The sequence below is a fragment of the Nicotiana attenuata genome, unplaced genomic scaffold (assembly GCF_001879085.1).
Source record: "Nicotiana attenuata strain UT unplaced genomic scaffold, NIATTr2, whole genome shotgun sequence".
Lineage (NCBI taxonomy): Eukaryota > Viridiplantae > Streptophyta > Magnoliopsida > Solanales > Solanaceae > Nicotiana > Nicotiana attenuata.
Genome location: NW_017670316.1, coordinates 10,780 through 36,712, shown reverse-complemented (window position 1 = coordinate 36,712; position 25,933 = coordinate 10,780). Strand labels below are relative to the sequence as shown.

Sequence of the window (25,933 nt, the reverse complement as noted above, 5' to 3'; positions counted from 1 at the left end):
ATTCGATCGGATGTTGACTAGAGTGTAATTGAAAAGTAGATCGGAGAATATGGAGAAAATTTGAGTCAATTTGATAAAAAATTTGGAGATAAATATTTGAATTTTGGAATAAAATTGAGTTGAACTAGTGAAAAAGATGAATTTGTTCTGTATATCAAAATTTTATACCATATACCATTTTGGCATATAATAATTAATTCAATCATTTATAATTACTTTATTGCATTGAACTAGCGAAGAAGAATTTGTACTGTATACCAAAATGATATGCTATATACCATTTTGGTATTCAGTTCATTCCAACAATATATTGTTATAGTATACTTGTCAACAGAGTTCTCATGTTTTTTCAATTTTTTTCTTAAACCAAAGTATTTAGTTTAGAATATTTGATTGGAGGTTTGTGGCTAAAGTTTGAGTCAATTTGGTGGAAATTTCAAAGTAGATTTTTCAAATTTGGGTGGAAATTAAGTTGAACTAGCAAAGAAGATAGATTTGTACTGTATACCAAAATATTATATAGTATATCGTATTGGTATGCAGTAATTAATTCAAGAGTATATAATTAATTACAACAGTATATTACTAAAAAAAATTTAAAAGAATGAACCAATCCTCTATATACCAAGAAAACGTACCATATACCATTTTGGTATATACTATTTAATTCAATAGTGTATAATTTATTGCGTTGAACTGGCGAATAAGAATTTTTACTGTATACCAAAATGATATAGTATATACCATTTTGGTATACAGTTCATTCCAACGATATAATGCTACAAGAATAAGGAAAATCATTAGAGGAATATAAGGAAACCACAATTCAATTGCCAACAAGAATAAGGAAAATCAGAAAAACCATTGCGGCGTGCATCCGGATCCCATTTCACATAATACCTGTTACACTCTATATTTTCGTACATGAAAATACGCCATAAATAAATTAATGAGAGCCTGGAAGTGAGATGTCACGTCCCGTAGTATTACATTACAGTGATGTCACGTTTCGCAATGTTAAGTTACGACGATATTGCACCCTGAAGTATTGTACGTTAAAATTTCGTTTTTAGATAACCGATGTAAGACTCGGGGATGAGATCATCTTGACGTTAACGTACTTACGCTATTTATAGCAAGCGATAAATAAGAGTTATGAAGGATAAAGGGGTACATGGATTAAAGAAAACGAGTTTCGTTGAAACTGACCAATTTGGGAAATATGGGTCGCGCGATAATACCCGATAATTATGAACTAGTACCATGCAAGGTACCATATGACCACGGTAGTATATTACATAAAGTATATATGAAGTATTTTAAAAATAAATAAAATTTTAAGTAAAGTGGTAATTATTAAATTATGCGGGTAATAGATTAAATACCGGGTAACGAAACATTACCCAGTTAACTAGTAAGCGGACAAAACTTAATTAATTGTACCCAAAAGAAACGTGGCAATAGATCACCATTTAAGCATATCTCATAGTCATATATGCTTAGTATAATAAAGTAACGTGTAAATCATTTATATGACTCATAAGAATGAGTCATCTTTTAAAAGCCTTGCTTAACATTAAAGTATTTGTTTCCTTTTGGACAAGAAAATAGTAGTACGTCCAAGACTTGCATTTGTAAACATTAATTTTCAGCTAGCACTATCCGTAGAGCTTTGGTTTTCAAGAAAAGACGATGAAAATGTTGGCAAGAAAAGGAGTTGAGGCTGCCATTTTGAAAACGCTGCGTACTTCCAAAAATGGAATCTCCCTTGCGCCTTTTACCTCTGCTTCCAACAATGACTTTAAGGAGACTTGGTATCACTTCCTTGTAAAAGCTCCAAACAACAATCTGTCGTTGGCTTAAAATCAAAGACGTTGAAGCAAAAGCATTTTAAAGCTTCATCAGAAGCAATTTTATTCAAGTTTCATAGAATTCAAGCAAAGAATTTCGTTCATATCTCACAGAAGCAGAAGCTTCATTTTGTGCAAATAATTCAAGGAACGGGTATATTAAGGCTATCCCTTCTTTCTTTTGGCATGATCCATACAATACGAACGAAACGTGCAAATGATCAAATTCCATACATGACTCTATTCATAGAAGTATTAGAAGTGCCTATGTTCTTGAATTTCCATATGTCTTATTATTCCATCGTCTGTTCATGGGTCTCAGAAAATACGTAAAATGATTTCATGATAATCAGAGGTATAATGGTCTTATGACGTACCGAGAGATTTTGTTATCGTATTTCATATGCTTTCCATGCATTTATACATGTACATTGACCCATGACTCAGACGGCGTTATATACATGTGTATATATATATATATATATATATATATATATATATATATGGGATATGGGAAAAGGTTACGGCGTTATATACGCACCACCACCTGATCAGCTGGTATATGATGATGATGCTGCCCACTGTGGCTGGAATATGATTCAACGGCGTTATATACACATATATATGTATGTATTCAAATGGCGCTATATACGCATATATATATATATGTATGTATTCAAACGGCGTTATATACGCGTATATATGTATGTATATATATATGTATATGGGATATGGGAAAAGGTTACGGCGTTATATACGCACCACCACCTGATCAGCTGGTATATGATGATGATGTTGCCCACAGTGGCTGAAATATGATTCAAACGGCGTTATATACGCGTATATATGTATGTATTCAAACGGCGTTATATACGCGTATATATGTATGTATATATATATGTATATGGGATATGGGAAAGGTTATGGCGTTATATACACACCACCACCTGATCAGCTGGTACACAATGATGATTTTGCCCACGGTGGCTGATATGATATGTTGGGATGCCCCCAGAGGCTTATGATGTTATGAAACATGTACCTATGCACGACATGACATTCATACGCATATGCATGACGCTAAAAGTAATTTAAGATTTACAAAGTTATTCAGACTTACAGGTTGAGTCATGTACTCTATATATCTTCCATGTGTCTTATGTATTTATTTATGTACCTTACATACTCAGTACATCATTCGTACTGACGTCCCTTTTGCCTGGGGACGCTGCGTTTCATGCCCGCAGGTCCAGATAGACAAGCCGAGAGCCCTCCAAGTAGGCTATCAGCTCAGCGGAAGATGTTGGTGCGCTCCATTTGCTTCGGAGTTGCGTATTTGGTTAGTATGATTCAGACGTCTATTGTTTGGTATGGCGGGACTCTGTCCCGACCTTTGTGACATTTATGTACTCTTAGAGGCTTGTAGACATATGTCTTGTACGTGAAAGATTGTACAGCCTTGTCGGCCGATGTCTTGAGTTTATAAATAATCATGTTGGCCTATTAGGGCCATATGTCATGTGTATATGATAATGTAACAAGAAAGATACGTTACGTTGGTACTCGGTTGAGTAAGGTACCGGGTGCTCGTCGTGGCCCATTGGTTTGGGTCGTGACAAAAGTGGTATCAGAGCAGTTCTGTCCTAGGAAGTCTACAAGCCGTGTCTAGTAGAGTCTTGTTTATGGGTGTGTCGTGCACCACACTTATAAGCAGGAGGCTACATGGCATTTAGGATTGTCACTCTTTCTTCTTACTCTAGATTGTGTGGTAGAGCCCACTTATAAGAATTCAAGTCCCGAGCTTCTATTTTTATTCTTAATAAGACGATGCCTACGTTCAAAAAGATGATCGATAAGAGATATAGTTGTGGAAGTGTTGAATTAGAGGAACTTGACTTTGTATCATGCTTATGATAAGTAAATATGAGGTCTTCTGCAGATCATGTGCGTATTGAAAGGTGTAAGCCACTTGGTAAGGAGCCTTAAGGCAAGAATGCCTATCCACCTTTATGGTGAAAGACAATGAGAGATTAAAAAGATAAATACAGGTTTCAACAAGCAAAAGAAGCAAGATGAAGAAGGGTACGAGGCGCCTAGTTAATGGAGGTTAACAGCGTTTATAATTGAGGCAGAGGAACATAAGCTTTTTAAGTTATATTCAACAATAACAGAGGTATGTACAATTGGTCGTACCCAACTCAGTTATGCCCTATAGGGGCTAACAGGTGTAGTTTAAGAAAAGGACGGAACATCAAGACCTTGCTGGGGTTAGAGTAAACCAAAATGGTGAGTGGATTGTTTGTGTTAGTTGACATTTCCGAAGGACATTGCAAGTGTACTAGTAGATCCCCTCGTGAAACACCTAGATGGTGCACCCTAAAATATTAGAGCTAGATATGAGCACTGGAAGCCTTGAAGGAATAAATATTTCTTTAGTGTGGCTCCTGCCCCTAGTAAAGAAGGAATGATAGGCAATTGAAAGAGCCAGTGAATGGGGCAAAGGGGAACTAAAAGCGAAAGAATGTCATATTGAAGTTTTCACAAGAAAGGGGATATGCAGAAATATTAGCAGAGTAATGAGAAGAGAGATAAGGAAGCATTATGAATAAGGTGTGATACATGGAAACGGTAGAGTGTTACAGAACCTATAGTCAAATGAAGGAAGAGACGAAAGAGTATAGGCCATAAGGTTATATCCTCATTTCGAGAAATAAGTTCATGACTCCAACGCGACTACCAGAGGGGAGAGTTAATCCCCAGAGTAATAGAATCAGTATGGACTGGTAAACAAGATAAAATAAATATGAATTAGGGACTGAATGATTGAAAAGTACTCGGCATCATGGGAATTTCAGATTTCGTTCTGGCGGTAATAGAAGGGACCACATAAGAAGATTCACGATGAATTCAGAGAATAGTCATTCAGGGAGACGCTTCCCTAGAGCAAGCAATGGGAGCAAAGTTAAGCTTAAGAGACTGTATGTGCCAGTTACGCTAAGTGTCACCCTCGCGAGTAAGGGAATTTGTCATCCTTGGTACAGAAGAATTGCCACAAGGCGTGTAAGGATCATTGATGTTGAGAAACGACGCCAAAGATGAAGAGGTAAAACACTTATAGGTAGATCCTCGTGGCTTCAGCTTTTAGTACACCCCTAAAGAGGGGAATATGGAGTAATGTGGCATTAAGTCAGAATTAAGTGGTTCTAGTGACTATGGAATGGTAAAGGAAGAATGCGATAAATGAAAGAGGAATGAGATGGCACTTATCCAAATCTTACAGATACGCTACGATTCAAGAATATTGTGAAAGCACGACGTCAAGGAGAGGAAGTAAAGGTTCCTGCCCGAGCTGTTATTAATAAATAAGGAGCCAGTGTGAGACGTAAGATAAAACAAAGTTAATATTGATACGAGAATGGGCCAACAAGTAGTTACTAATTGGTCAAGAAGATCTCAGTTATGGCTAAACAGGAGGTTACAAATGAGTCATCAGATCGTGTAAGATAAACATAGTAGGACCCAACATGGAGAATTCAGCCTCGGAGAATATCATTATAATACTTGAGATATATTCAAACAAAAGTCGGGGTAGTTAAAGGTAGCGTATGAGTTTTACGGGAATAAAAGAAAGTGCCACTAGGAAGGCAGTCAAAATATCAGTTCAGAAGCAACCATACAAGCACAAGGGCATGGAAGTAAGAAACTACAGATAATTATAGGCAAGTAAGGACATCAAAAAAGGTTCTGTAATAAGCTCACAACTTTACGAGAGTTAAGGGTTTTCCCTTTGTACTACACTGAAAGACTAGCCGAGGAAATAAGGAAGAAGGCTTCAACCTAAGCACAACGACCTAAAGAGGAAATGGTCGTGTAACAACAATCTCGCAACAACATTGTAAGCATTCCAATGGAAAGTGGCACCTACCGTGGCTAATGAATGGGAAGTAAAAGTTAAAGGTAATATTCGAGATCATATGAGTTGTATAAAAACTCTGGCAAGTGTGGGCACTAAGATAAGCTAAGTATGGACGCAACGAGGGGGCAGAAAGACCAAGAAAAGTAATAGCTTACGTTAAAAGAAAGCTAAGATGGAACAAAAGAAATTATTTGATCAATGATCCAGAGTTAGTGCGTTATGGATACACTCATGATTTTGGAGCATTATCCAGGCAGCATATTTGTTGACAATCATACAGCCATAGAAGATTCCGGAATGAGTTAAAGAAAGAATTAAGCCCAGGGCATAGACAAGGATTGAATTGTTAGAACATTGTATCATGGATATTCCATAACACCCATGAAAGGCTAAGGTAATAACTGATACCATGAACCACAAATTGGAAGGTAGCTTAAACCTACATAAAGGATGATCGGAAGGAAGAGGAAGCTAAAGAATCACATCACCCAAGTAAATCAAGAGTCTGATTATTGGACCTAGAAAAAAAGTTATGGAAGTTGTGCTTGAGAACATGACAGAATCACTCTTAATATCAGATGTTCAAGAGGAATAACATAACAAACATAATCTATAATGGCTCTACAAGAAAGCCAGTTAGAAGAAGTACGAGCCTCATAAGAAGTCAGTACGAAGCTCCCATCGGATAGTGTATGTAGCAGAGGTATGAGTATTATAATAGAGCTTCAAATTATGGATGTGAATTATACCTATGTGGAGGGAAGGTCATGAAAGAGATAGAAGATACGATGTGAAATTTTAAGGTAAGTAAGGTAAAAGTGAACAATGTACGAGATACTCAAAGGTAGAAGATCGTGAATAATCCATACTTCGGATAAAATTCTATAAGCGCGGGGATTCAATATCCAGGAATGATAGTAGCGGCGTCAGTAGCATATCTTCCAGCCTATGGTCTAGGTATCGAAAAGCCCAATTATGAGAGTAAAGGATAGTTAGAGACGATGTGATGTCTCGCTTGATTCTCCAGAACAACATAAGGAAATCTATGGTGCAAGCAAGTTGAAGGAAGGCCGCGGATAGAATAAATAGATATGTATAGGTCCCAAGCTAAAGTATAGTAGAGAGACAAAGTTTTAACGAAACATGAGTAAAGATGAGGAAAGGCAAGTGAAAGGGTGACGAGAACGGATAAGTCCTCGGGATTGAAACCCATGGTTTCTCTAAGTTATAGAAAGTTCAGTATAGCCTGAATGAACTCAAAAGGAGTCTAAGACTAATAACATTCAGAAGAGATGGAATGATGCCCTGTTAATAGAATGAGGGTGTAATTATTATAGAAAAAAATAATAAAAAAATAAAAATAACGTTTGGGCCTTTGATTGAGTAATGATCTGATGAATAAAAGAAAGGGATCTTATGAAGTGGACAGGATTAAAATACCCACGCAAGGTAAATTACACTGGTATGCCGTGAGATACAGTTATGAAAACAGGGTATCGCCCCAGGTGGATCAATCTAATCATTTCAGATGTTCCCCAATAAAACGTGAATCCTAGCAGCAATATTACATAAAAGGTTAAGATATTAGGGGTGGATTATGGATCAAAATTGAGGTGAATCAATAATTGATGGATAAAAGTTATAAAGTATCAGAAGAAATTAGACCATCATTCTTAAGATGAATAGTAATGTGAAAGCATTAGAGGACATAGATTTATACGTATGGGATAAGAAATGAAAATAACCTAGGATTTGGTAGCAGACCTCAGTAACTAGAAGTCGAGGTAAGAATTATGGTATAGTATGACCTATGTAGATGTAGTAAAGTCATAAGAATGGATAACCACGTCTATAGAATAAGATATAGCAATATCCGTAAGTTCGACAAAAAAAGGGAGCGAAGAACTTCAGGATTGGCAAAAAAAAAAAAAATTGGAGGAAAAAGGAGAGGAGAGTCGCATAAGCACATTTACAAGGTCGGTATCTGATCACGCCCAACTATGCCTTATAAAAAGGACTAAGCGGTCGCTGCAAATATAATCCGGTTTACAAGTCCGGAGTCGAATCCCACAGAGAACTAAGGTTTAGCTACAATTGTTCACTATCACCAAGAAGACAAGCTTGAACAATTTCTAACTTATAGATATTAAGATTCTTGTGTTTAACTACTTAACTAACAAATTAAAATAGTAAATTAACAACTAACGATACTGAGGGTTAGAGAAAAGATTAAGGAGGTCTAGAGTTATGATTTCCCCTATTGTCGGAATCCTTCCCGCTATGTCTTCTATAATTTCGCCTAAGTATTCTCTACCGATCATGAGCACTCTTATTACCGTAAATCTCTCCCGAGTAATTATGACAATTTACTAGACGCACTCTCCCGAGCTACGCTAGCTGGCTTTTAATACAGCTCACTTCAGATCGCACCCAAGGCTTCGTTATCCCTAATCCCACCTTTAAACCCTCGGTTATTGATCCCTCATATACTCTGGGAGTGGTGTTGTTCAACAATTACCTAAATATGCACTCTCTCCCGAGTTATGCATACTAAATAGGCACAGCTAATTGAGAGCTCTTCAATCAACCAGAATATAAACGTAGTTGAACAAATAGAGAAAAGCTATGGCTCAATTATATAAAAACATAACAAGAAGTTTTCCTACAAAAGGTTCTATCAAAACTCTAGATAACAAATTAGCTATTCATAATAGTATGTAAAACTACAATACTAAAAGTCATAACCAACAATGAAAAATAGGAAGAGGAAGGAAAAACTCGTAGAAGAATTCTCCGCCTTGCTCCCAATGTGTTCTTGCCTCCTTAGGTCGAATCTATGTCCAAAATATGTCCCCCTCCTTGTTCTTGGCCGGCCTCCTTTGTTTAATATAGGGTTTAGGACTTAAAATCCCATGTTTTGCACTTTAGTCCCTGAAATTTTCGCTTCCTGCCGCGGTTTTGCCGCGGTCGCAGTGGAACCGCGGCCAAACATGCCCTCTGATTCTTTAGTTGTCCGTGACCATCTTCTACCGCGGTTCTGCCGCGGTCGCGGTGGAATCTCGGTTTTTCACCCTGTTCCGTTTGGAATTTTGAAAAATGTAAAACATGAAAGTTTTATCCTTTTGAGTTAGCTTTCCAACCATATATTGTGGAGGCCAAATGGAGTTCTGAGCAAAACGTTATGTATATTTTACTAGACAGTGCGCAATATGCCTCCTCAAGTCTTCGTTCATACTTAATTATCAAATTTGACCCCCGAACACGATCCCGGCTTAATTCCTTGAGCTTTTACTCATACTTCAAAGCTTCAAATCACTTAAACTCATTCCATAACATCTATATAGCTCGGAATCACACCTACAAGGCATAAAACACACAATTAGTGCAAAACACTAGCGATTAAAGCAAAAACTCAATTAAAGTGCAGTGAATTAGAGTGTAATAAGCGACTAAAATACGTAATTATAGCCTATCATCAACACCCCACACTTAAACCATTGCTCGTCCTCGAGCAATCAAACTACACTTTTTTTATAGACACGACCTTTTTAAACAATTCTCCTAACGCAGCACACCAAGAGTATTTAAAATAGACTAAGCACAAAAGCGTAACATCTTCACCTCAAAATTTGACTCACAAGTACCACACGTTATTCACAACTCACTCACTTACTCTAATATAGAGGTCACTGACATTACCTTTCCTTCATGAATCAAGTGCTCTCACACAACAAAAGAGAGTAGTTCCACACAATAAAATTTAAGAACACTTAGGAACTCAAGATAGAAAGAATTCACTCACTCTCAGAAATAACATTCATATGCCACAAAAGATGCACCATAAGCTTGCCCGTAGTGTACTACTCCACTAATCGAGCTCATTCAATCTTGGATCAATTAGGACTTTATTTGGTTGTAATGTAGGCTACGGGACGGGTAGGATACATTTAGATATAAGGGTAACTACACCTCCCTAAGCACTTTAATACATATACTTTAACATTCAAACCCCATACTTATGTCAAACCAAACTCCACCTTCACATCAATATATATTACCCCATACTTCTTTAAGCACACTTACATCAAGAGCCACCACTTATCAAGGAATTTTTTTTAACAACAATCCAGCTATTTTGTTTTCAATTCAAGTGGCTTTTACTTTTTCAAAACAGTGCACCTTTCTCCTTATTTCATTAGTTCCACTCAAAAGCCAAACCAACCACCCCACACTTTAACTTTTACAAAGTTCATAAATAATTCAAGTGCTCATGAGAGGTTACAATGGTTTAAATAGATGGTTCATTCGAACAAATGGGTAAGGCTTGTAATGTGGTTGCCAAAGAAACAAGATTATAGGCTCAAAGAGGTTAACTACGATACATAACAATTAGGTGGGTAAATATACATATCCGGCTCAACAAAGAAACACCTATATCACTTCCAAGATTGAACAAAACTACTATTTCGCTTTGCAAACACACAGGGCAAGTTCTAGGCATCAAATGCAATGCACTGAATAACGCAAAACCTTACACACACATGGCACAATAACTCACTCAGGATTGGATTCATCAAGACACCCTAGTCAGAGCAGTTAAGCAAATTTAAGATCATACAATTTAAGGTACTTATACAAGAGTCAAANTCATAAGAATGAGTCATCTTTTAAAAGGCTTGCTTAACATTAAAGTATTTGGTTTCTTTTGGACAAGAAAATAGTAGTACGTCGAAGACTTGCATTTGTAAACAATAATTTTCAGCTAGCACTATCCGTAGAGCTTTGGTTTTCAAGAAAAGAAGATGAAAATGTTGGCAAGAAAAGGAGTTGAGGCTGCCATTTCGAAAACGCTGCGTACTTCCAAAAATGGAATCTCCCTTGCGCCTTTTACCTCTGCTTCCAACAATGACTTTAAGGAGACTTGGTATCACTTCCTTGTAAAAGCTCCAAACAACAATCTGTCGTTGTCTTAAAACCAAAGACGTTGAAGCAGAAGCATGTTAAAGCTTCATCAGAAGCAATTTTATTCAAGTTTCATAGAATTCAAGCAAAAATTTCGTTCATATCTCACAGAAGCAGAAGCTTCATTTTGTGCAAATAATTCAAGGAACAAGTATGTTAAGGCTATCCCTTCTTTCTTTTGGCATGATCCATACGATACGAACGAAACGTGCAAATGCACAAATTCCATACATGACTCTATTCATAGAAGTATTAGAAGTGCCTATGTTCTTGAATTTCCATATGTCTTATTATTCCATCGTCTGTTCATGGGTCTCAGAAAATACGTAAAATGATTTCATGATAATCAGAGGTATAATGGTCTTATGAAGTACCGAGATGTATATGGGATATGGGAAAAGGTTACGGCGTTATATACGCACCACCACCTGATCAGCTGGTACACGATGATGATTTTGCCCACGGTGGCTGAAATGATATGATGGGATGCCCTCAGAGGCTGATGATTTTATGAAACATGTACCTATGCACGACATGACATTCATACGCATATGCATGACGCTAAAAGTAATTTATGATTTACAAAGTTATTCAGACTTACAGGTTAAGTCATGTACTCTATATGCTTTCCATGTCTCTTATGTATTTATTTATGTGCCTTACATACTCAGTACATCATTCGTACTGACGTCCCTTTTTCCTGGGGACGATGCGTTTCATGCCCGCAGGTCCAGATAGACAGGTCGAGAGCCTTCCAAGTAGGCTACCAGCTCAGCGGAAGATGTTAGTGCGCTCCATTTGCTTCGGAGTTGCGTATTTGTTTAGTATGATTTAGATGTCTATTGCCTTGTATGGCGGGACTCTGTCCCGACCTTTGTGACATTTATGTACTCTTAGAGGCTTGTAGACATATGTCTTGTACGTGAAAGATTGTACGGCCTTGTCGGCCGATGTCTTGAGTTTATAAATAATCATGTTGGCGTATTAGGGCCGTATGTCATGTGTATATGATAATGTAACAAGAAAGATACGTTACGTTGGTACTCGGTTGAGTAAGGTACCGGGTGCCCGTCGCGGCCCATCGGTTTGGGTCGTGACAATACCGTTGCAGCGCGCAACCCGATCCCTTTTCATATCAAACCGTTGCGGCGTGCAACCCGATCCCATTTCACATAATACCGTTGTGGCGTGCAACCCGATCCCATTTCATGTGATACCGTTGCGGCGTGCAACCCGATCATATTTCATATAATACCGTTACGGCGTGCAACCCGATCCCATTTCACATAATACCGTTGCGGCGTGAAATCCGATCCCATTTCATATAATACCGTTGTGGTGTGCAACTCGATTCCATTTCATTTAATACCGTTTTGGTGTGCAACCCGGTCACGCCCTGAACCTGGGCCTGGAGGTAACACTGCACTCAGTACCTGACTACATGTGACCGAGAGAAGCAACGGGCTGCTGAATCAACATGTGATACCATAACATACTGAATGCAGAAGATAAAGTAACACATGCTGATATACTGAAAGTCTTGATGATACAAATGAAAGTGTGGAAATACTAATACAATTCTGAAACATATCTATGGCCAACATAGCTTAATATGAAAAGCATGTGACTTTGTCTAACTGTTACTCTAGTCTATGAAGCCTCTAATAAAGTATTGAAAACACTGACTGTCTAAAAGTACTGGAGACTGTAAGGAAATCATAATGTCCCGAAAGAACTAGGGATCACCAATAGCTGGTACGAGAATCCTAGCGCTCTGAATCGTCAGCCTGTAAATCAATACCTGCATTGTGAGATGCAGGCCCCGGGCAAAAAGGGACATCCGTATATTTGAATTGCACTGGTATGTAAAGCAACTGAAAGAAAGGATTAAAAATGTTGATACTGAAACTAAGCTGATAACTAAGAATTAATAATTGATAATTGAAATGATAACTATTGAAACTGAAAATGATAACTGAACTGATAACTGGTAACTGATATGATAACTGATAACTGAAATGGTAACTAATAACTAAACTGAAAGGAAGTAAGGATATGAATACTCCCTCTTCTGAATGATGAACAACCTTTTTATCTGAATATTAAACGGCGGCCTCAGGCCCAATATATATATGTGCACAAACTGCGGCCTCGGGCCCAAGTATACGTATACATAACTGCGACCTTAGGTCCAAAAATGCATAAAGCATAAACTGCGACCTCAGGCCCAAAGATGCATAAAGCATAAACTGCGGCCTCAGGCCCAAGTATGCATAAAGCATATAAACTACGGCCTCAGGCCCAAATACAGGTGTTCAACATTCAGGAATTTAAAATCAGGAACTGAGAATCACACTGCAATACATGATAGTGAAATATTGAGTCACACTGAGTTATATGAAACTGGAATACTGGTTCACACTGAGTTACATAATACCAGAGTACATAATAGGATTAGACTGAGACTTGTATTCTTGAACTAATAATGAACACTGAAATTTTAACTGTTTGTGGCATACTGACTAGTATATACTAAGACTAGGGGTCATCAAACCCAAGTCTATATTGAATACGCACTGAGCTCACAACATTCAGAATGAAAGTCATGAACAAGTTATGAAGCTAGAGAATAGAATTTCTACAAATATTTAAGGAACTAGGCTAAACTCTATTTTTGAGGAAATTAGTAACGTCGTAAAAGAAACTAGTGTAGGGAGAATCATTAACGTTCCCAAACATAGAGAGTTAGCCTCACATACCTTAACTTCCAGCTCTTGAGCATAATACAACATTCGTTACCCGTTTCAACTTTAATCTATATCAATACAAGTCAAAGGGATTCCAAATTAGCAACAATAGTCATGTTTTGGTCGCTTAGCCATTTTATCAAATACTTTGTGGCATAAAGCTTCATAGCCCTTATTAATGGTATTTCTGCACCCAATTACCCATTCTCTTGCTCCTAGATAATTTCTAAAGTCTCAAATGGCTATAGTCAACATCATTCTTTATCAGCCATAAGGTAAACAACACCTTTAACATATAATAACCAATCAACAACCCATACCTATAACCGTTCATGCTTTTCTATCAAACTCATCAACACATATCTCATGAACTAGAGTCTATAATCATTATCCAATGCTAGAATCAATTAGAAGGTGAAGACATTACCTTTTTGAAGTTCAATCCCCTTGAATTCGGGTTCTAGGGTTCCTACTCTCAACAATGATGTCCCAATCGAATATCTAATGATATGGAGGGTTTACCCATGTTAATAAGATGTTGAAAAATTGAAATTAACTTAGAATCACCATTAGAACTTACCTTGGGTGGTTGAAGGACCCTTAAGGAGTTAGGTTTTTGAGAGCTTTCCTTTCTGGAGCAAGTTTTTATGTTTTGGGGCTATGGGGGACGAAGTAGGGCTATAAAATGATGCCACCACGAGCGCCCCCGCGCACCTGACCGCGAAAATGGCAGTGCCACTTCCACAGGAGCGCGGGGGTGCGCTAAGGGCGCGCATATTGTGTACTGTTCTGTAAAACGCGCATAACTTTTCGCACAGAGCTCTGTTTGGGCTCCACAATATATTGTTGGAAAGCGATTTAAAAGGTTTACAACTTTCACACTTTCAGTGTTCCCAAATTCTTTACAAATTTTCACTAAACCTTTCTCGAAGACGGACCTTCTGCAAACTTAGTCGATTTTGTCGAATCTTATGCACCTCACTTTCCATCTTGATTTTGAAACAACTATTTCCACCCATAATCATCCCGATAGGAATTCATATGTCCAAAATATAATCTTTCTACTCTTTTAACTCATTCATGCCTAATCCGAATGTGTGGGGTGTTACAAACCCAATCCCATTTCATATAATACCGTTGTGGCATACAAGCCAATCCCATTTCATAAAATACTGTTGCGGCGTGCAACCCGATCCCAAATACAATTCAACATCAAGCATAAAAGAATCTCGACAAGGGAACAAGAGTATAACAACAACATCCCGGCAAGGGAGACAATATCATAAACAATAACCGGCAAGGGAGACAAAGTCATAAACAATAACATCCCGGCAAGGGAAACAACAATGATAATTATCATACTAAGCATGAATAAATCACAACGGAGTCAAAACAGTTACAATACAAGACTCACGGGCATGCTTGACACCGACGTATAGATACTCGTCACCATACCTATACGTCGTACTCCATAATTAACACATAGCAAATAGGACACAACTCCTAATCGCTCAAGCTAAAGTTAGACCAAACACTTACCTCGATGCCATGAATACAATTCAAGGCTCAACTACCGCTTTACCTCTTGTTTCCACCACCAATTCTCTTGTATCTAGCCACAATTTACTTAATAATATTAATAAATGCTAAATAAATCAATTCTAATAGGTTTTCAAATGATTTCCCCAAAAAGTCAAAATCGACCCCGGGCCCACATGGTCAAAACCCAAGGTTTGAACCAAAACCCGATTACCCATTCACCCACGAATTCAAATATATAGTTTGTTTTGAAATCGGACCTCAAATCAAGGTCCAAATCCCCAAATTTTGAAAATCCTAAGTTCTACCAAAAACACCCAATTTCCCCATGAAAACCCTTGATTTTGAGTTGAAATCATGTAAAAACATGCTATAGTTATAAATGAATTACAATCGATATGGAGAAGAAATTTTCTTTGGAAAATCGCCCAAGAGAGCTTAGGGTTTGAGAGAGTTTGAAAAACAAAAGATTTTCGGCTAAGTTATGATTTAGCAGATCGCAGATGTCGCAATTGCGACTAGGGTTCGCAATTGCGAACCCCTATGGAACCTGCTATCTTCGCAAATGCGAAGAATTTGTCGCATTTTTGTGACCATTGGGAAGTACTGTCACCTTCGCATTTGTGAGGGACATGTCACATTTGAGATATCGCAATTGCGAGGGAAGGTCACATTTGCGACCAAGGCCTGCTCAGCCCAGTCTTCGCATGTTAAACCCAATATTCACGTACATTAGTTCATGCCATAAGGTAGTCGACGTAAATCCATGAAAATAATAACTTTGAGATGATAAGAAGTTAATCCTATTGGGCTTAAATGATAAAAGGTGTATAAGGGTGGTTAACAAGTATTAGAAGTTAAACGAATCAAGGATGTTGTCAGTTGTATTTTTGGGTAAACCTAGAAGTTCTTAATACACTCAAAAGGTCGTGTTTTAAGGTATTTGAATCATATAATATCTGTATCATAAGTCTTGAAGTCAAACGAGTTATGAAACAAAAGTCAACAAAAGTTGTCGCAACTTAGGTTCATAATTACACTTAAACATTAGGTCAAATGTTACTCAGATTTTCTCCCAAATTACTTGGAATAACGGGGTTATATACCCACCACATTGAATATCTATGAGTCTAGTTTTCAACACATTAAGTCGTTTGTCGATATGATCTCGGAGTAGAGAGATATTCGCTTTTTCGCAAGACAGCGCCAAGCACCTCTCTATAGGGCCCACTTAGGCGGTTTTAGACATTTGGATATATATATATATATACATATATATATATGATGCCTCCAACCCGTTTTAAGTCATTTTTTTCAGTATAGTCAGACCATAGAAACCTAGAAACACCCTCTCAAGGTTCTATCAAGATTCAAGACCCAAACAAAGGGCAAAAAACACAAATCAAGTATCGGGAATCCCGTGGCGCTAGTATTGTTCTTCATGTTGTTGCTCATTTTTGTGTTGTTCCAGCTCATGTGAATGATTTTTTTAAGGGGTTTATGTTCTGTAAATACTCCCTCAAGTTCTTATTATCAAACCTAGGTGATTTCAAGCCTTCTAAAGTGATTCTAGTACCGAAAACCCCTAATTGATTGCTAGTTTCGCTTTTTTGTTGTTGTAGCGGCATTGGAGGGATATTTCGTGGACAATTAAGGTTAAATTGGAGTTGTTCTTTCTGTATAGAGGTAAGGAACCTCTTACTCTACATGTATTTAAGATTATCCAAGTTGTGGCTAAGTCATTGAAGCTATAACTTGTGAAATATATATCGAAAGGCTTGGTAGTAATGTTATCGGTTGGTGGACTGTTTTGGGAGGCTCAATATGATTAACATTGATGCTGTTTGGGCTGTTTGGTGATTGTTTTCACTTGTGGGAAGTCATATAAATAGGGGAGGTGCTGTCCGTTTCATCATAAAATAGGTTGTGGTCGGTACATAATAGTTACGATGCTTAAATGTTAGCGATAGTGTCATTTCTCCTATTGTAGACTAAGGAGTCGTGACATTTGCATAGCTTGGGGTTGGGCAGTATATACAAGGTATGTGAGGCTATCCCTTTCCTTCTTTTGCACGACTTCGGTTGTATATGATGTAATGAACGAGCTTCCAAAGACACTCTACTCTTAGAAGCTAGCAGTACTTACATTGTTTCCCTTTTTATGGAGCGATTGATGTTGATGTTGCTTATCTTATTCTTATGTTATCAATGTTGTTGGTACTTCCTGATTCTTATAAGATTCAAGATGGAGAGTTAGTCCTAATAACATGTACAGAGGATACCGACCTTACGTCACTCCGAAAGGTTTAGAATATTACTCCATTGAGTCCAGCATGCATTATATATATGTATCTATTATATTATACCGAGCCACGCTATGCACGGCCGGGTATGACACCTATTGTGCAACCGCTGATCAGTTGGATTTTACCAAGCTCCACATGGCCGGGTACTATTCTACCGAGCCTTATGATGGCCGGGTACGTTCTTACCGAGCCTATTTCAGCCGGGTGCGATATGATGATGATGATGCCCACAGAGGCATATGTTTTAAAAGTTTATGTATATATATACATATGTATAATGTATTTCATGTCAGTAGCCCTCAGAGGTACCCAGATGTTACAGGCTGTATATTGTCTATCCCTGATTACATTACTATTCGTACTTATGGTTCCCTGGTTACATACTCAGTATTTTATTCGTACTGACGTCCTTTTATTTGTGGACGCTGCATGTCGTGCTGCAGGTCCTGATAGACAGGCAGGCGCAGCTCCCCCACCACAGTAGGCTGTCCAGTTCAGCGATGATTAACAAGATCCCTTCTTCAAACTTGTTGTGGTCTTGGTATGCATTTTTGTTATAGACATTATGGGTATGTCCAATGTTGCAGCACTTAGGTTCTTTTAGAGGCTCATAGACAGGTGTCGACTCATGTATAGTTTTGTATGCCTTGTCGGCTAATTTTTGTTGTATAGTCTTTCATGGTAGTGTGGTAGCTCGTACCTTATATATAGTTTCTTGATTGTCTGGTCATCCCATGTTATGTATATTCATGCCATCATATTTTATTGTTGGTTGTCCATGATCCATGTCTACCATTTATATTGATCTCGTTGGCCCTAAAAGATAATAAAGTAGGTTAGATAAAATGTATGTTGGTGCTCGACAAGTATGGCCGGGTGCTAGTCATGGCCCTCTAGTTTGGGTCGTGACAAACTTGGTATCAGAGCAAGTTTGTCCTAGGGATTGTCTGTCCTAGGGATTGAAACCGAGAATTATTCATGCTAGCTATGTGCTCACTTACCTATGCTTGCAGCTTGAATTACTTTTGTATATGCCTATGATCACAACTTTGAAGATGAATATTGAAAAAGGGGAAACGAGGTGATAATGGTGGCCCTAAGTGCCAACGAATTGATGTGATATATGTGAAATAAAGATTCAGTTGTGATGACTAATGAGAAAGGAAGAACGCCTAGATAAGGCGGCCTAGCCGATCGGGTCGTGATCGGACACCATGCCGCACACATGGTGGTAATGTGCTGATGTTGAATTTCGGATAAGGGAAATGGAATGGTGGTTGAGATATATGCCTCCAATAAGGCAACCTAGCCGATCGGGTCGTGATCGGACTCCGCTCAAGATAGCGGTGGTATCGAGGACAGCGATGAGCGCATGAAAGAAATACCCCAAACTAAGTTATGGAAATTACGTGAAAGATTGTATGATTTACATATTTGATTCACTCATGGAATGTTCTTGTACATGCTTGAAAGTTCTTTCTAGTAAAATGATGTTTAGTTATACTTACTAGTACTATTCCATGGTACTAACGCCCCTTTTGCCGGGGGCGCTACATTTTTAAATGAATGTAGGTGGCTCCATAGCGGATAGTGTCGATCGTGCGTAGCGGAGCATCCTTCTTCTCGAAGATCTTGGTGAGCCCCTTTCTCCTTCAAGGGGCTATATTGCACATCTTCTTATTTTGGACTTTCACTTTTGAGGTATAGCCGGGGCCTTGTTGCCGGCATTGTCACATTTATCTTTTGTATCCTTAGAGGCTCCGTAGACATATATGTGGGTCATGTGCGGGGGTTGAAGGGATGTGCTACCAGTGTTGTAATTCTAATCTTATGTTTCCTATGAATTGTAACTTTACGGAAACTTTGGAAACTAACTTATCTACAGTTTAATGTTGTAATCTAAAATGAACTAAAAATGTCGAATATACTATCTTCCTTTGTTGAATAAATGAAAGCATGGTCCCCTTATTCGTATTGAGTTGGGTAGGTAGTGTTTGGTAAGGCTTGCTCAGTTGGGGTCACTCGATTGAGCGCCGGTCGCGCCTCCTGAGGTTGGGGCGTGACAAACTTGGTATCAGAGCCTAAGGTTTTAAAGTGTCCTAGGATGTCTCGGAGCCGTGTCTGGTAGAGTCCTTCTTATCGGTGTGTAGTCGACCACATCTATAAGTTGGAGGCTACTTGGGCATTTAGGAATAACACCCTTCTTTGATATTCTGGATCATGCGGTGAAACTATTTCCTTCCTAATCAATGCATTGTTCTATCTTTCAGTAAATGGCACCTAAGAAGAAAGCGAGAATTGGCCAAGGAGCCAATGCCACCCCAGGAGTGGCTGATGATTCATTGCTTGATGTTGCGGGTGAGGTTAGTCGCCCTGCTATTACTCTGCCGGATCCTTCTATTCCAGAGCAGACTACCCCAGCTCCTACACCTACGAAGGGCACCACTATCCCTCCCGTGGATACTCCTGTTCCGCCTCCAGCCCCAGCTTCTGGTTCTGGTGTTTCTGATGGGGATCTTAGGGGAGCTATTCAGATGTTGACCCAGCTAGTGGCCTCTCAGGCCCAGAGGTCAGGTGTTGCACCCAATTCATCATCTAGCCAGCAAGAGGATTCCACTAGATCCAGGGTGAACAGATTTCTTCAGTTAGACCCTCCAGTATTTTCGGGTGCCAATCCAGAAGAAGACCCCCAGGATTTCATTGATGAGATGCACAAGACCCTCAGGGTGATGCATGCAACTGAGACAGAGGGAGTAGAGTTGGCTGCCTACCGTCTGAAAGGGGTGGCCTATGCATGGTTTGAGTTATGGGAGGATTCCCGCGAGGAGGGGAGCCCTCCGGCCAGGTGGAGTGAGTTCGCAGATGCCTTCATAGATCACTTCCTGCCTGCTGAGACAAGGGCAGCCCGTGCAGCAGAGTTTGAGAATTTAAAGCAAGGTAACAAGAGTGTGTGGGAGTACCACATGGAGTTTGCTCGCTTGTCCAAGTATGCCATTCATATGTTGCCCACAATGGAGGCCAGAGTGCGCCGATTTGTTCAGGGCCTTAATTCTTTAACCATTAATGAGGCTTCTACGGCTGCATTGAATTCTAATATGAACTACAGGAAGATGGTCGCATTTGCTCAGGCCACAGAGAGTCGTAAATTGAAGAACAGAATGGAGAGAGAGGGTAACAGCAAGGCCCGATCGATGGGCAACATGGGAGAGTCACAAGGTGGGGGAATGTGAGCACGTGATTTTTGCCCTAAGCGGTAATTCCCAAAATTTCAAACAAAACAATTTTTTCTAGTATTTTTTGTGAATTTTGTGGCATTCTTTGGTAATTGTTGCATTTTTTTATTTGTGCATTTTAATCCATATGAAAATACCAAAAATATGCATTGGCATTTAGGGATTTAATTTCACAGTTTTAGTATTAATTAGTTTTAGAATAAAATATAAGAAATTGCAAGAAAATAGTTCATTGTATTACTAATTATTGCATTTGTTTTTAAATAGAGTTACAAGTAATTTTAGGACTTAAATAGTGTAATTAGGTCTTTGCTTTGTTTTAGCATTTTATAAAATCAGAAAAAATAAATAAATGCAAAAAATACAAAAAAAAAAAAGAAAATACAAAATGAAAATAAATTGAATAAAGAGGAGGAGAAGGTGGTCTTATGCCCGAATTGGGCTAATTATTCTGGCCCAAAAGGAAAAATTCCCCAACCCACGTACCAAACCCCAGGCCCAATACCCCATCCGGTCCAGTTCCCCCTCCCTTTGCAAAACGATGTCGTTTGGCGTCAATCAATCCTATCCGTCCATTTCCCATGATATGACGGTCCAGGATCACCCAAGCCTTCTCAATATAAGTGTAATAACACACGTTATAGATCAGAGACCAAACTGGTCTTCCTCGTACATCACCCCTACCACCACCACCCCACCGTGTCGCCGCCGTCCTCCGCCATCCGCCGCCGGCCGGAAATCGTCGCCGGCAGCGGCAATTCTCCGATTAACCCCAAAATTACACCCCAGATTCCCCTTCTCCTCCTTTACCTGAACCCGCTGTCCTTTACTTTCAAATTTTACTGGAATTTGTCGAATATCCGTTCAAAATTTTCCGGCCAAGTCACCGGTTATGCCAAACGGTCCCAAACTCACACCACAGAACCGCCTTAACATCCCCTACCCAACCCCCATAGCCACTTGTCTCGAACATGGCCGGAATTGCTCAAATATCCGATCGAAAATCCGGTCAAAACCCTAAATTCTCCAAACCCCACCAAATTAATACCACGTGACCTCTTCACTTCCCTCATGAAGAATTTGTCATCATTAGCATTCAAATCTCACCAGAGATAGTCGAATTTTGAATCTAAAGAGCTATGCGACTTTGGGAGTTGTACAGATGAGTCCTCTTCTTTTGTGTTTGATTTTTTGCGCTGCTAAGATTAGATTAGTTTAAAATTAGTGTGTTAGGTTTTAGATTAGGTCTGTAGTTACTGTTTCTGAAATCGGATAACTGTTAATTGTATAGCTTAGTTCTCTTCACCTGTCAAACGTTTTGTTTCGTCTTGATCCTCCATCTGGTTTAATTCTGTTTTGTAATCTCCATTTATTTTGATTAGGGAATGCATGTTTATGACTTAGTTTAATTTTGTTGGAGTCACTCGACACGTTCAGTCGAATTAGTGTAGTTTGACATAGGGATTAGCATTTCTGCCTCTGTTTAGTGTAGTTAACAGTCATTGCTGATTTGATAATCCAATAATTTGCTTATTAGCCTATTTTCTTTTGATCAGTTTCAATCAATCTTGTGTGTATTGTTTGTTTCAGTTTAATATACTTCTTTTGGTTAATCAGTGATTGTTGTTAACAATACTTCAGTGTAATGCCCGGTTCAATTAGTTGTTAATTAGATGAATTTAGCCATAGCAAATGGATTCTATTAGGGTAGAAAGAGGACTAAAGTCTTTGGGTTTGGGTAGTAATTTCAGGGGATTTCAAGGGTAGTTTAGGCATGGGAAAAGGGTACTTTTATCAGATTTGGTAATTTTTGAAGGGGGGTAAGGATAGAATAGGGATTGTAATGGGCATAGAACCTTCTAGGATGGACTATAGTGTAGTTTCTAATAAACTTAAGATAGTTACTTGTGTAACAAGTCAGAAAATAAAGGGGTAAGCACTGAAATGAGAATAGGGACTAAGGGGTAAAGAAAAAATCTGAAATTGGACCTTAAGTTCACCTATAAATAGGCATTCACTTGCCTTGAGGAGGAGGGGGAAAAAAGGAGTTTTTGGAGCAGCCATCTAGAACCCCCTAAACAAGGCATTCTACCAATTCTGGGACACTAAAAAGTTTCCTCCAAAGTATTCTTTCAGTTTTTTTTAGAACTAAAATTAGAAGTTTCGAAATTTAAAAAGCCAAAAAACAACAGAGATTACAGAAAAAATCCAAAAAAAAAATATTGTTTGCTCAATTTCTTAGGTTAATGTCAAGTTCTAGTGGTTGACTTGCATCTCTTAGCCCAATTTCTGGTAGCTGAAATTCAGAAGAGTCCTGGTTCAAGTAGGATTTGAATTCAATCAAGTCAGTGTTGGGGCAACTTATTAGGTGTTGGTTGCTATGATGTATTCCTGGGTTTTGTGAAGTGTCTTGGTTTAAAATCATTCCTGAACTGCTGCTGAGAAGTGTTGTTACTACCGCTGACTCTATCCTTCTGCTTTCCTTTGCAAATTCCAGGTACACAGATCTGACCCACTGATGTAGCACCAATTTGGAGTGTAATGAACGATGTTCCAGCTTGTGTTCATTTGAATATCTGAAATATTTATTCTTACTTGTTTGAATTATATTGAACCAAAGACTGTGTAATTAGGACTGTTTTATTTAACGTATAGCAGACTGTTAATTGAATTGTTTAGACTGTTTTGGACTTCATCAGGATGAAATGTCGACTGCTACAGTTTTCATGCTTAATTAGGTAGCAGGTGTAATACGTGCATACATAATTGTAATCATAGAGAAATTTGTTAGCTTAGATGTTAATTCATAACTGAGAAAATTTTAATTGATTCATGATTGTAATCATAACATGCTTAATTTTAGCATGTTGATTCATAACTGAGAAAATATAGTCCAGTGAACTGGATTCTGAATTTGACATTGAGTGTTTCAATTGTGCCTTTTAAAAATTCGAATTGTGTACGTATCCTTTTGGATGGCTTTGAGCGTCAACGGGCAGAATATAGGTGTTAACCAAATGATTGAAAATGGCTATAACACAGTGCTCTGCTGGACTTAAATTTCAAATCCTGTTTCAACTTAAGCTATGTTTCTGGGCCCAAATGCAAGGTCCAGGCAGTTATTGCCCAGTTTCATAGCCGAGACTTGCGTGTATTATACCCTGGGCCTGGTCCTTTCAATAGCCTGGGCCTGAACAATTGCATAATTTGGGCCTGAACAAATATCTGAAATTTCAATAGCTGTAAGAGTCCTGAGCCTGGGCCCGGGCCGAGGAATAATAGTTTACTTTAGGATTCCCTTTAAAATAAATGATAGACGAGATGAGCCTCGCCGAATAAAACACACAAATTGCGGGGCCCTCGTTAATTGCTTATATCAAAATATTTAGACTTCGGGATGTGCCATTTAGCGAATTTCATGGCTCCCCACATAGTTAATAAATGCGTAGCTACTTTAGGCGCGCATTTTAAATAAAATCACCTTCCTAAATACGGGTGCACATTTATGTGACTCAAATCCAAATCTCAACGAAGTCGAAATGTGTTAACAATCACGGGTGCACTGGTGCGACGTGGTTTGAGGCGCATTTCAAATTGAAATAAATAAAAATGGAAGCAGTTTATTATTAAAAGCACATAAGCTATAACATATTTCGAAATTAGATAAAATCAAATACAATAGTTGAGCGACCGTGCTAGAACCACGGAACCCGGGAATGCCTAACACCTTCTCCCGGGTTAACAGAATTCCTTACTCGGATTTCTGGTTCGCTGACTATTAACAGAGTCCTAATTTCCTCGGTTCGGGATTCAACAGGTGGCTTGGGACACCATTAATTTCCCAAGTGGCGACTCTGAATATTAATAATAAATCCCGTGCTGATTGTCACTTCAAGTTGGAAATAACTCCATTCATTATACCCTTGCGGGTGTAGTATGAAAAAGGAGGTGTGACAGGGAAGATCAGCCTTCATGGGAGGATCATCAGTGCCTTCCTAGTCTATTGCCCAGTCATCAGCTAGTGCACCGCCATCAGGGCCCAACCAGCAACAGTGGAGTCGTTTCAGGCCCGGTCAGGGCAGCAGGGGATCCAATAAGCAGGAGACAGGTCCCAGCAGCAGCAGAGGTCCCCGTGCCCCAGGTGCGGGAAGATGCACTCGGGGATTTGCTACATGGAGTTACCTATATGCTATGGATGTGGGATGAGGGGTCATATCCAGAGACATTGTCGTGTATCCCACCAGGGAGAGGGCAGGGGCACAGCTCAGCCTTCCAGTCCAACAGCTGCTACATCTTCAGCCCCTCTCCAGCTCGAGGTACCCCAGCACCCGCAGGGCGTGGTGCAGCTAGGGGTGGTGCGCAGAGTTTAGGAGGTCCCAGCCGATTTTATGCTATGAGTGGCCGTCAAAATGTAGAGGCTTCTCCAGATGTTGATACAAATATTCTGACTGTCCAATCTCATGATGTGTGTGCACTTATTGACCCCGGTTCCACCTTATCCTATGTTACCCCATTTGTCGCTATGGAATTTGGGATAGAACCAGAACAACTTCATGAACCATTCTCGATATCTACTCTGGTTGGTGAGTCAATTTTGGCTACTCGAGTTTATAGAAGTTGCATTGTTACGGTGCGGGGTAGGGATACCATGGCCGATCTTATTGAATTAGGGATGGTCGACTTTGATGTCATAATGGGGATGGATTGGCTTTATTCATGTTTTGCCAAACTTGACTGTCGGACCAGAACTATGAGGCTTGAATTTCCTAATGAGCCCGTTATCGAGTGGAAGGGAGATAATGTAGTGCCTAGAGGTCGGTTTATTTCCTACCTTAAGGCTGCAAAGATGATCAAGAAGGGGTGAATCTATCATCTAGTTCGGGTTACGGACACCAATGCCGAGGCACTTAGCCTTGAGTCTATACCAGTTGTGAATTAATTTCCAGATGTCTTTCCAGATGAGCTCCCTGGGATTCCACTGGATAGGGAGATAGATTTTGGGATTGATGTAATGCCAGGCACACAGCCTATATCAATTCCACCTTACAGGATGGCACCAACAGAATTGAAAGAGCTAAAGAAACAATTGAAGGATTTGCTAGAAAAGGGTTTCATCCGGCCGAGTGTGTCGCCATGGGGCGCACCGGTCTTGTTTGTGTGAAAGAAAGACAGATCGCTGCGGATGTGTATTGACTACCGGCAACTCAACAAAGTCACAATCAAAAACAAATATCCTTTGCCAAGAATAGATGACTTGTTTGATCAATTGCAAGGTGCTATGTGTTTCTCTAAGATTGACTTGCGGTCCGGGTATCATCAGTTGAAGATAAGGGAGCGGGATATTCCAAAATCAGCCTTCAGAACCCGGTATGGGCACTTT

The 25,933-nt window shown here is 39.1% G+C and overlaps 1 protein-coding gene across 1 annotated transcript; it reads left to right on the top strand.

The window, feature by feature from the left end:
* Positions 1-19,593: 19,593 nt before the first annotated feature.
* Positions 19,594-21,323, top strand: LOC109237722 (arabinogalactan protein 1-like). The gene is made up of 3 exons (XM_019404076.1): positions 19,594-19,813; positions 20,821-20,828; positions 21,198-21,323. The coding sequence occupies exons 1-3, from the start codon at positions 19,594-19,596 to the stop codon at positions 21,321-21,323; spliced, it is 354 nt and encodes a 117-aa protein (XP_019259621.1).
* The last annotated feature ends 4,610 nt before the right edge of the window (positions 21,324-25,933 follow it).

Coding starts and splice junctions, on each gene's coding strand:
- LOC109237722 (XM_019404076.1), top strand. CDS start 19,594: ATGGCACCTAAGAAGAAAGCGAGAATTGGCCAAGGAGCCAATGCCACC.